The sequence below is a fragment of the Ictalurus punctatus genome, chromosome 27 (genome assembly GCF_001660625.3).
Source record: "Ictalurus punctatus breed USDA103 chromosome 27, Coco_2.0, whole genome shotgun sequence".
Classification (NCBI taxonomy): domain Eukaryota; kingdom Metazoa; phylum Chordata; class Actinopteri; order Siluriformes; family Ictaluridae; genus Ictalurus; species Ictalurus punctatus.
The window spans coordinates 5,115,001-5,127,739 of record NC_030442.2 but is presented as its reverse complement, the minus strand read 5'-3'; the positions used below and the strand labels follow the sequence as shown (position 1 = coordinate 5,127,739).

The 12,739-nt window shown below is 44.2% G+C and overlaps 1 protein-coding gene across 1 annotated transcript in view; it reads right to left on the bottom strand.

The window, feature by feature from the left end:
* ttbk1a (tau tubulin kinase 1a) overlaps nucleotides 1-8,823 on the bottom strand; it is a 31,386-nt gene extending 22,563 nt beyond the window's left edge. The window contains exons 1-10 of the mRNA XM_053676458.1: nucleotides 8,673-8,823; nucleotides 8,317-8,360; nucleotides 7,843-7,995; nucleotides 7,147-7,294; nucleotides 6,959-7,032; nucleotides 6,548-6,688; nucleotides 5,788-5,892; nucleotides 3,688-3,753; nucleotides 3,325-3,417; nucleotides 2,154-2,279 (exon numbers count right to left, since the gene is read on the bottom strand). Coding sequence (XP_053532433.1) covers nucleotides 2,154-2,279; nucleotides 3,325-3,417; nucleotides 3,688-3,753; nucleotides 5,788-5,892; nucleotides 6,548-6,688; nucleotides 6,959-7,032; nucleotides 7,147-7,294; nucleotides 7,843-7,995; nucleotides 8,317-8,360; nucleotides 8,673-8,823 — 1,101 coding nt within the window. The remainder of the gene's footprint in view (nucleotides 1-2,153; nucleotides 2,280-3,324; nucleotides 3,418-3,687; nucleotides 3,754-5,787; nucleotides 5,893-6,547; nucleotides 6,689-6,958; nucleotides 7,033-7,146; nucleotides 7,295-7,842; nucleotides 7,996-8,316; nucleotides 8,361-8,672) is intronic.
* Between the last annotated feature and the right edge of the window lie 3,916 nt (nucleotides 8,824-12,739).

Sequence of the window (12,739 nt, the reverse complement as noted above, 5' to 3'; positions counted from 1 at the left end):
TAAAAGACTGGGAATATATATATATATATATATATATATATATATATATATATGCAGTGGAGCCGCTGCGGAGAATCTGACGAAGAGTTTAGCCATTGAGTGAACTAGCAGCGGCGTGCGCATCAACTCCATCGCTCCGGTCTGAACACACACACACACACACATATACACACACGCACACACACACATACATACACACACATATACATATATATATATATATATATATATATATATATATATATATATATACACACAGTATCTCACAAAAGTGAGTACACCCCTCACATTTTTGTAAATATTTGATTATATCGTTTCATGTAACAACACTGAAGAAATGACACTTTGCTACAATGTAAAGTAGTGAGTGTACAGCTTGTGAAACAGTGTAAATTTGCTGTTCCCCCAAAATAACTCACACAGCCATTAATGTCTCAACCGCTGGCAATAAAAGTGAGTACACCCCTAAGTGAAAATGTCCAAATTGGGCCCAATTAGCCATTTTCCCTCCCCGGTGTCATGTGACTTGTTAGTGTTACAAGGTCTCAGGTGTGAATGGGGAGCAGATGTGTTAAATTTGGTGTCATCACTCTCACACTCCCTCATACTGGTCACTGGAAGTTCAACATGGCACCTCATGGCAAAGAACTCTCTGAGGATCTGAAAAAAAGAATTGTTGCTCTACATAAAGATGGCCTAGGCTATAAGAAGATTGCCAAGACCCTGACACTGAGCTGCAGCACGGTGGCCAAGACCATACAGCGGTTTAACAGGACAGGTTCCACTCAGAACAGGCCTCGCCATGGTCGACCAAAGAAGTTGAGTGCACGTGCACAGCGTTGTATCCAGAGGTTGTGTTTGGGAAATAGACGTATGAGTGCTGCCAGCATTGCTGCAGAGGTTGAAGGGGTGGGGGGTCAGCCTGTCAGTGCTCGGACCATAAACCGCACACTGCAACAAATTGGTCTGCATGGCTGTCGTCCCAGAAGGAAGCCTCTTCTAAAGATGATGCACAAGAAAGCCCGCAAACAGTTTGCTGAAGACAAGCAGACTAAGGACATGGATTACTGGAACCATGTCCTGGGGTCTGATGAGACCAAGATAACCTTATTTGGTTCAGATGGTGTTAAGCGTGTCTGGCGGCAACCAGGTGAGGAGTACAAAGACAAGTGTGTCTTGCCTACAGTCAAGCATGGTGGTGGGAGTGTCATGGTCTGGGGCTGCATGAGTGCTGCCGGCACTGGGGAGCTACAGTTCATTGAGGGAACCATGAATGCCAATATGTACTGTGACATACTGAAGCAGAGCATGATCCCCTCCCTTCGGAGACTGGGCCACAGGGCAGTATTCCAGCATGATAATGACCCCAAACTCACCTCCAAGACGACCACTGCCTTGCTAAAGAAGCTGAGGGTGAAGGTGATGGACTAAACCCTATTGAGCATCTGTGGAGCATCCTCAAACGGAAGGTAGAGGAGCACAAGGTCTCTAACATCCATCAACTCCGTGATGTCATCATGGAGGAGTGGAAGAGGACTCCAGTGGCAACCTGTGAAGCTCTGGTGAACTCCATGCCCAAGAGGGTTAAGGCAGTGCTGGAAAATAAATGTGGCCGCACAAAATATTGACACTTTGGGCCCAATTTGGACATTTTCACTTAGGGGTGTACTCACTTTTGTTGCCAGCGGTTTAGACATTAATGGCTGTGTGTTGAGTTATTTTGAGGGGACGGCAAATTTACACTGTTTCACAAGCTGTACACTCACTACTTTACATTGTAGCAAAGTGTCATTTCTTCAGTGTTGTCACATGAAAATGTATAATCAAATATTTACAAAAATGTGAGGGGTGTACTCACTTTTGTGAGATACTGTGTGTATATACACACACACACATACATATATCACATTTTAGCTAATACATTTGAAAAATTTACAAACAAAATTCCCTGATATTTCCTGACTTCAACCCCAAAATGATAAAATTCCCTGACTTTCCATGACTGGAACAGACTTTATTAAATTTCCATGACATTATAGACATTTCATGACCCACTGGAACCCTGTGGACAGAAGACTGAGCATACCCAACCTGTGTCAGGAGCGGGGTCTGTGTGTGTGTGTGTGTGTGTGTGTGTGTATGTGTGTCTGTACCTGATAGTCAGGCTTAGTATAGTAGTCCAGGCTTAAAATGTGCTCAAGGAAGATGTTGAACTCAGAGGGCATGTGCTTCAGCAGCATCCTGTGATCATAACGCTCCTTTACCTGACCCACCTGCTCCTACCCACACACACACACACACACACACACACACACACGCACACACACGCGTAATTACACAACACATTGCACCATGTACCTGCAGCTGTATTCCAGTGTGTTGCCCATAGTGGTGTTTCATTCTCTTCTAACACATTCCATCATCACTGTGTGTACATTAGGGATGTCACGAGAACCGATACTTCGGTACCAAGTCGGTACCAAGACTGTTAAAACGTGATGATACTTGTTTTTCTGCAGTACCATTAGTACCGTTTCTAATGAATGTACCGGGGTTGCAATTCTTCCGGACCTGAAGGGGGCAGCAAATACGCGCAAGTGTTTTAGTTGTCCACAAATGGTGAAGAAGAACGGCTACAAGCACACGGGAACAACTACAGAAGATTAGCTAAGCTTAACAAGTTTAGCGGTTGCCGGTGTGCAACCGATTGTATCGTTCATTTCAAACAAAGCGAGGAAATACCTGAAATTTGGCGAAGCACCTGAAAGACGGGTCCTATATTATGTTTGTTTGAGGCAGCTGGCATTGTGGCCGTGAAACCAGCTAAATGTAGTAATGTCACTAATGATTATTGAAGTGTTCATGTTTTTAATAAATCGTTTTGGCCTGCCACCATATCAGTGAATTTAAACTAATGCTTGCATTCAGAGTATAAGGGGTGTGCTTGTGTGTGCGCGCGTTTAGGAGTGCACCTTAGCACTTGTTATTAGTTATTGTCAGACAGTGTTTGATAATTAAAATATCACTCTCTCTCTCTTTTTGCCATTATCAGCCAGAGGAGGATATCCTCCTGGAGTTTTTAATTTAATTTATATATATATATATATATATATATATATATATATATATATATATATATATATATATATATATATATATATATATATAAAATTTTAAACCACATCGTGGTATCGACTTTGGTATCGAGTATCGTGTACTTTTGGTGGTATTGGTACTGACTACTAGATTTTTGGTATTGTGACATCCCTAGTGTACACGGGATATGTGAGTCTGTGTGTGTGCGCACGCGAACAGTACCAATACCTTGTCTTTGATCTTTCTCCAGGGCAGCTGACCAACCGCAAACTCAACCAACATGTAGAACAGAGACCACAAGTCGTCATGGCGACCCATTTCCTGATGAACAGGAAATGACATCACTTTCAGAATGTCAGAACATTCCATTCGATTGCATATATTTACATTTCGCTAAGGTGTGTGTGTGCTGATATTCAGGTGTCAGTATGATGAGAAGTGTATGACCTTTAACACCTTTAATCACAGTTTGATCAGAGTGTTGGGTTTAAATAATTATAGATGAATGGTGTTATTATGGGATGGCCTGCAGAGTGTGTCTCGGTAAATCTGCCCCGGTACACACACACACACATACACACACATACACACCTTGTTTTTGTGAGCATTGACGGAAGCGTACCGGACTGTGCCACGGAAACCAGCTACGGTTCTGGGCTGAAAAGAAACACGGACCATTATTACACAACATGCACAGCTTTACTCTCAAACATACAGAGCACACTCACACACACTCACACACACTCACACACACTCACACACACTCTCGAATCTACAGAACACACACTAACGGTTTAAATGAAAGTGAAAGCAGTGAGATTACACCCACTTATTATTATAATAGTGTTAACATGCTGGAGAAATTGTTTTAACCCATAACTCTGAGCCCCTCAGTGTAGCTCAAGCCAAAACTCCAATACATAGAGGTGTATGTAAAAAGTATAACAGCACCCCCAGTAACACAGCGAATGTGATGAGATGTTGGAACAGAGAGACAAAACAGATATGAATAAACTCACAATAGCACGCAGCAGGCTGAGTTTGTGGGCTGCACATGCATGTCTGAAATTAAAACTCCAAAATACTGTGAAACACAAAACAAAAGGAAGGCAAACCTTGCAACACAAATAATAAATATACAGTAAAGCATACAAATCATAATAAATAATTATAACTGAAGGAATAACATCACGCACATGTCATGCACTCCCACTATAACCTTCATCCAAGCAGAAATAACGCAATAGTAATGAATAAACACTATAGAAATACTCTGATACAAATTCACATTCAAGAATGAATAAACATCCCTGAGGAGTGAGATTCAACACACACACACACACACACACACACACACACACACACACACTCACACATACACATACATACACACACACACACACACACACACACACACTCACACATACACATACATACATACACACACACACACACACACTGTTGCTGTGTGCTAGGAAAACTGATCCTGGATCAAGACTGACAAAACTGAACGTCTTGAAGGTCACTGATCTACTATTACTGCAGAGTAACAAAAGAAAGAGAGAGAGAAATGGAGAGATAGAGATACAGAGAGAGGGGGAGAGAGTGTGTGTGTGTGTGAGAGAGAAAAGGGACATTATAGACAAATACAGATATTTCGATACACGCATCAACAGACAGACAGAAGGGGTGTAATAGTGTGGTATAGAATAATAATTTATTTTTATATGTTGCATTTCCAACCCTCAAAAACACAAAGTTAATTAGATTAGAAACACAGATAACGACAGCCGGGTGGATTCTCAGTTAAACAGAGAGAAAAATGCACCCTCTCTGACTCAGCTGCATTAAATATTCAACTGCTGCACTCAGACACACACACACACACACACAAAGGGGGATTGTGTGTGAGTGGAGCTAAATAAAGAAACATCCACAGCAACTCTGTACTGACGCAGTGAAAGAGAGAGAGAGAGCGAGAGAGAGAGAGAGAGAGGGAGAGTGAGGAAGAGGGAGGGAAGGAGAGAGAGAGGGGGAGAGAGAGAGGAGGGGGAGGGAGAGAGAGAGAGCGAGAGAGAGAAAGAGAGGGATGGAGGGAGAGCGAGAGAGAGGGAGAGCAAGAGAGAAAGAGAGAGACAGAGGGAGGGAGAGAGAGAGGGGGAGAGAGTGAGAGGGAGGGGGAGGGAGAGAGAGAGGGGGGGGGGGGAGAGGGGGGGGGGAGTGGGGGAGAGAGAGAGAGAGAGAGAGGGGGAGAGAAAAGAGCTTTACGTTTGTTAGATTAATTAGCAGGTAGCATATAAGACTAAATTTCCTAAACACAAAACATGTGACTTTTAACTCTTTTTCAGATTACTTTTAAAATATATTTCTGAACATCTCTCTCTCTCTCTCTAGGTGTAAGTGAAAGAGAATCAGGTGGCGTATACAGTGGTGCTTGAAAGTTTGTGATCCCTTTAGTATTGTCTATACATCTGCATAAATATGACCGAAAACAACATCAGATTTTCAGTCAAGTCCTAAAATTAGATAAAGAAAACCCTGTTAAATAAATGACACAAAAATATTCTACTTGGTCATTTATTTATTGAGGAAATGAAAATCCGATGATGTTTTAGGTCATATTTATGCAGCAATGTCGAAAATTCTAAAGGGCTCATAAACTTTTAAGCATCGCTGTAAGCCTGGACGTACCGGCCTCACTTCTCCGTTAGTGTTGGTGTACTGCCTCGCCAGCCCAAAGTCCAGCATGTAGCACTTCCTGTACGTGGACGGCAGTCTCCCCATGGCAAAATTTGACTGAAACACACATGCACACCCACCATCATTAATACACACTACCATTGCACTGCACAAAGAAACCTGTAGCCGTGTTCTTCCCCTCAGCACCCAGTCCAGTACAAGGTTGTGGAATGTAACAGGAACTGACGGACAGAGCTATCTGATCAGCACTAAATAAACTCCATGTGAGCTGTGTGTGATATAACTAAACAAACTCCATGGCTTTAATCCAATCACGTCCCAGACTAGAGAATGACAACATGTACCTGAAATATTTCGGTCACAGAACTGGTGTCCTAAGCAAATTTAGCTAATGTTAGTGATGAAGAGACGGGGTGGTTGTCATGGTAACTTCCTGCTCTGACAGGCTGGGCTGTTGAGAAAATAAGGATGAGACTGAAATACCACTTGTGTGACTAATGTGAGCAGTTAGCTAACCAGCTAATAATATTCCTGTAATATTAAAAACATAAAAATATTGATGTTCTTCTGATAATAAATAATATTTAACAACTATCCCATTCATAGTGAGGATCAGTGTAAAGATATGAAGCCTACACACTGAGTGGGGCACAGCCAAGTTTACTCTCAGCGCGTGTGTGCGTGTGTGTGCGCGTGTGTGTGTGTGTGTGCACGTGTGTGTGTGTGTGTGCACGTGTTTGTGTGTGTGTACCGGTTTAATGTCTCTGTGCAGGAAGCCGACAGAGTGAATAGCCTCGATGGACTCCAGGATCTGTTTTCCCAGACGTAGCGTTGTGCTCATGGTGAAGGTTCCACGCGGCTGACTCCGCCTCAAATCTGCCAGGTTCCGCCCCTAAACACACCACCCAGATGCTCAACACACACACTTCAGCATAGCTGTGCAAAGTTATGATAAGCATTGAGATCACAGGTATGTCCTGGTGTACCTAATTTATAATCAATCATCAATGCAGGAATTTGCATAAGTTGATCACTAATTACACACCTGAGTAGCTGCACACTGCAGTGATGTGTGTGTGTGTGTGTGTGTGTGTGTGTGTGTGTGTGTGTGTGTGTGTGTGCGCGCGCGTGTGTGTTTGGTGGCACGGAGAATACGCTTTACCTGAAGCTGCATGACCACATAGTTGAACTTGTCATTTCTCCCACAGCCGATGAACTTACACACGTGGTTCTTACCTGAGAGAGAGAGAAAGAATGGGCAGAGTGGTACCTGTTAGCACACACACATACACACACACAGATTTGTTCCTTTATGTGATGTGTATGTGTGTGTATGTATATTGTTCTCACCCTGCAGTTTCTTCAGCACTGCCACCTCCATCTTCAGCACCTGTTTGGGCTGCTGAGCCGATTCCACCTTCAGAGCCACGTTCTCCTTCGTCAGCAGATCCAGAGCCTCGTAGATCTCTCCGAACCCTCCACCACCAATCTTCTTCAGCTACACAACACACAGCAGGCTGTGACTCAGTACTCACTACTGATCTGTGTTCACACACAACAATTGGGTGCCAATTGTTTTACACCTGCCCTAAACTGATGGCTTCTTTTCCTTCTTTTATAGCAGTTGGACATTTAAAGTAATGGAATGAGGAAGTGTGATGTGTATGATGTGCGTGCGTGTGTGTGTGTGTCAGTCATGAGAAACACCAGACAGACCTGAATGTAACAATAAGGTGTGTGTGGATAAAGAGGTGGCGTTATAAAAACAATGATACAACAAACATGTCCCAGTTTATGCCTGGCTGTGTCCCAAATCAAATCAAATACCATCACCATACTAAACAGTGTTAAAAATAGTCCAGCAGGTCAGGTGCATGCGCTGTAGTGCAGTAGTGTGCAATCTGGAATGTTAAGTGTGATAATAACATGTGGCACACTGTAATATAGTAGTGTGATGTGATTTAGGACACAGCCGGTGTGTGAAGTGAACATGTAATAAAAGGAGTGTGTTTGGAGTGATTGGTGTATGCGTGAGTGTTTACCCACCACTTTCCAACGCTCCTTCACCATGCAGTTGGGAGGGAGGATGTCCTGTGTCTCAGTCGCTCCGTTCATGTTGTCGTTTTCCTGCAGTGCAGGAGCTAAACACTGCCACCCTGACAACACTCGGGCCGCCCCCAGCTTAAACGACCCATTAATCTGCACACACACACACACACACACCAAATCAGATCTGCGCGTTCTGTGGTCCTTTTAATGGTTGGTGTAGAGGGTGCCAATACTTGTGGATACTTCTGGCCTCAGTGTTCCTCTGAGTGTTGACACTGTGCTGAGAGTGTGTTAGATGTTGCGTACACTCTGCACAATTCTTACCTGTGTGACCTCACGACTCACCTGTCCTCCACCAAGAACACACACACACACACACACACACACACACACACACACATGAATCACACTGGGCCATGCTCTACTGCATGCAGGGCCGTGCACAGATTAGCGTTGATTAGCGTAGCTAACCGACGCAGGCCAGGCCAGCCACACGGTGCATATCCAGTACACACCTACAGGAAACAGGAAATACGACACCGATACGCATGCCTACAAACAAAATTCCTCTAACTCAGTCATACACATGCAGAACAGTGTTAGTGAGCATTAGCATGTATCTCATTCACATTTGGATTCCAGTCCTGTTAGCTAGCTGTCAAACCGTTAGCATGGTGGTGTACACAAATATCTCAGAACTGTAACTCACACCTGCACCTGTTCCTCGGATGCTTCTGTTTATCACTAGAATTATGGGATGGCCATCTTCGAGAAGGTCACATGCAGCACTGTTTTTAATGCAGCCTCCCAAACGGAACAGCCTTTACCGTGCTGCTTATCTAGGGGCCCTCGTCTGGAACGCTGATATTCTGAAGAGTCTGCTAGGGGAACGCCGAATAGTGTGATGTTATGAGGTTTTCTCGTGTATGCGGCGTGGCGCGGCACGGCGCAGGACAGCGTGGCGTAAAGCGCATCCATTCGTTAGCTGCTGAGGGCAGAGAGGAGGGAAGCTGCAGCAGCCACGCTGTGCTCAGACCCGGCAGTGTTAAGGGGGACGTGCGCTTTCAAAGAGAAACTCTCACCATCATGATTAATCTCTTCCCAAACCTCACAAACACCAGCCAACTAGTCGACGCCACAGACCTCCTCTGACAGCCTACAAGCCAAACACACAAGAGAAGAGAGGTGATACACACACACTCCTCCCTTCATCACACCACCCAGGGGGCACTCACCGTCCCACAGCCGAGCTCACACACACACACACGGTGAAAAGCAGAGGTCAAAGGTCATTGAAGCCACAGAAACACAATACACGCACACACATAAAGCAGCAGCACACAGCACGAAGCGAGAGTGCAGAACAGAACACAACACTGCAGCTTCACATCACAAAAATAAATAAAAACACAAGAGGTCACTGTTTTAAACTGAACACACAACACAGATTGCAAACACAGTCACAGACACACACACACACACACACACACACACACAGGTGATAAATAAAACCTGGTGAATAGGCCATGGAGACAAACCTCTGCATTTACACTTTCGTTTATACACTAGCACGGTGCTCCAATCCGCCCTGAGAAGTGTGCACTGAGTGTGTAGTGTGTAAGGGGAGCTAACCCCTGAGCAGGTATCAGTGATGTTGATGTGAACTGCAGCGGTGTTTAATATGTTCACAGCTGACTGATGAACACTGCACTCTCAACTCTTTACACTCTGAAGTGGAAGATGTAGCTGCCTACAAACACCACTGGAACGCCATGGTGCTCCCGAGTTTTCCAGACTGTGTTGTGATCCACTGCAGCACAGAAACACACACACACACCTCTCCAAACGTCCATCCAAACAGGATGGGACCGGGGGGGGCCCGAGTATGTCCGAGTCCAGGTTTCAGAGAGCCGAACGCTCCACTGCACATTTTCTATATTTCAGTAAATCTGCAGCATTGCATTCTGGGTAAGCTGGTATGCTGCTGGAGTATAGTCATGTCCATGTGATGTTTTATCTAAACAATTTCACCCGAAACAGAGTTATGGACCCACCCTTAAAGGAGACCTATTATGCTAAATTCACTTTTACATGGTGTGTGAAGATAAGTGTGTGTCGGCAGTATGTGTCCACAACCACCTTATAACGGTAAAAATCCACACACTCCTTTTTTTACATTCAAACGCATCAGAAAACGGCAGACTGGAAACGCAAGCTCATGCGTCGAATTTTCATACTACGCTGCGTGATGAAAGTTCAAATTTGCTGAACTCTGACCTGCGTAATCATAACACGTGAAGACATGTGACCAACAGATGATCGTGACGCCACTGCGTGACCTTTTTCATTAAAAAAGAAATTCAAAAATGGAAGCGCTAATTTTAGCAGCATCGAGCTATCCTGTACTTTACAACACAGCTTTGAAAGATTATAAAAACAACTTGTGCGAAGCAGCAAAAGTTTTGACAGATGATGTCATATCCTGTTCCCACTCATATTCGCAGGAGCATCTGACAAAATTACGCATGCTTAAAGCCTAGCTGCCTCAATCAGACTGTTTCTCCTGATTTGTCGCTGCCGTAGTATTCGAAGCACGAGCTGTAAAGGCACAGCCCACAGAGACCAGCAGCTCATTTGCGGTTAAAGAGACACATATAAAAACAATGTTTTTGCTTAACACAAAAAGGGGCATTTACAGCAGGGTGTAATAAATGATCCGTGAGACTTATATTACATCTCGTAAAAAGGGGCATAATAGGTTTCCTTTAAAATAGCCAAGGGGACTGGGCTAAGGGGACTGGGCTAAGGGGACTAGACCAAGGGGACTGGGCTAAGGGGACTGGGCTAAGGGGACTGGGACAAGGGGGACTGGAACAAGGGGGACGTGGATGATAAGAAGTGGTAAGATCAGGAATGTCAACGTCCCCCTTTACCTGAGCTCACCTGGCAGACGGACTACAGCGGCTCAGTCCTTTCCGCTTCTTGGAAATCTTCATTTGGGACGTGACCCTGTGCCAGCTCCCTCTGTACAGTCACAATCGGGACACGGCCGCTCCTCAGACACGATCTGACCACCATCAACACTGTTTTAGGGTCAAAATCACATCTGCACTTTATATGAAAGGCTTTCTGGATAAACAGTGAAGTATGTCTGGAGCACAGCGGTCCTTACACTTTATCCATCACTACAATTAATTTAACACACATTACTCATAACCTGATTATTCAAGGCCTTGGTAAGTTTAATTCAGTGTGTAAGAAGAGAGGAGAATACTCAGTTCTGTTTAACACCTCTGTTCTTAACATGCTTCAGAATGACACATTTACCTGGTCAGTGCTTTACCTGAGTGAGAGAAGTAAAAGTGTTCACAGTGAATAATTCTTTCACACTTTTAAACCTTACATGTAGCTAAGCTAGCTCAACAGACGGCTGCTTACAACCTAATATCAACCTTCACAATACAAATATCCTTATGCTACTATACACCAAACCAAACACTAAACGCTGTTATACACAACAGTATATTTACCCTGAATCCAGATAGTCCAAAGATTCGAAATGAACTGAGGAAAATGTCAAATGTCCATGAGGTAAGGGCCACATCAGTGCGCTGTGAGGTAACCCGCGCGCATCCTTCTGCGTTTATCCGCACTGCAGCTCAGACGTGCGCGGTTCCCGCCTTCAGCCGCCAGCAGGCGCCAAAATCACGGTGCACGCGGAACAGACTGCAGGGTTGCCAGTTTCACCACGATTTTCTCAAAAAAAGCCTGACGCGGTTTTATTTGACTACGATGCGACTCAGTCACTCAACCTGGCAACCTCGAATAACGCCATCTCTCATCTCATCTCATCACACAATACCTCACAATGTTCTTCATTCTCACCTAATGTCACACACAGCATCACACTGAACCATGAGAATACAGCAACTAAACACAGTCCTGAGTTTTTATTGAATTAATCCCTATAAAGAGGAGCGAGCTGCTTTAACATTAAAGCTGTCAGTACTGTCACATGCCGTTACACGTTTAACACAGAAACACCACACAGTGACCGTTCAGGATAATCGCTCAAAAAAGAGAACCGTGTTTATAATAATGAAGAGTAAGGTGATAGTCACACAGGCTAACGAACATTATACACCGCGCCTCAGAACTCGCTAATCGAAATGCAGATTTAATAATAATAATAATAATAATAATAATAATAATAAATACAGAGATTCTCACCTGCTCATCCTCAGCTCATCATAAGCTTATTCAGATTTAGCGGAGACTCCTCGCTTTACTGTGAAACTCACTCCGTGTGCAGGGATTTATTTAGCGCCATCATAAAGAAGGATGCTCATCCTCCCTGTGCACAAGCAGCGCGCGCACACGCACGCACGCACGCACACACACAGCCGCCTATTGTGCTGAGCGCGGCATTTTCGTCCAAAGCCCCGCCCCTACAGGTGCCTGACGTGCCGTGATTGGTCAGTCCGGCGCTCGTGAAGGAATTCTGTGGTGCAGGCTGAGAGGAATCTGACGCACGGTTTCTGAGGTTTTCCTAATCGCGTCCTTTTAAATGTTTACAAAATCCATTAAGAGTTTAATTTGGATTTATTCGCCCCCAAAATGGCCGGGGTTACGTTTATCCACTTTCATTTACATTAAAATGTTCAAATGGATGTAGAGGAATAGATGAATACGTCATCTTGCCATCCCTATAAGCCTATTTTCACTAACATTAGCCAACACGGCTAGTAAACTAGCTCACCTTAGTCACATCACATGAGTGGGATTTCAATCTTATCATTTTCAACCTGATTTATTTAACAACAGACAAACCTGTCAAAATCTACACGGTAGTACACGGTATTCTCATGTCGTATGTGATAACGCATAGCACACG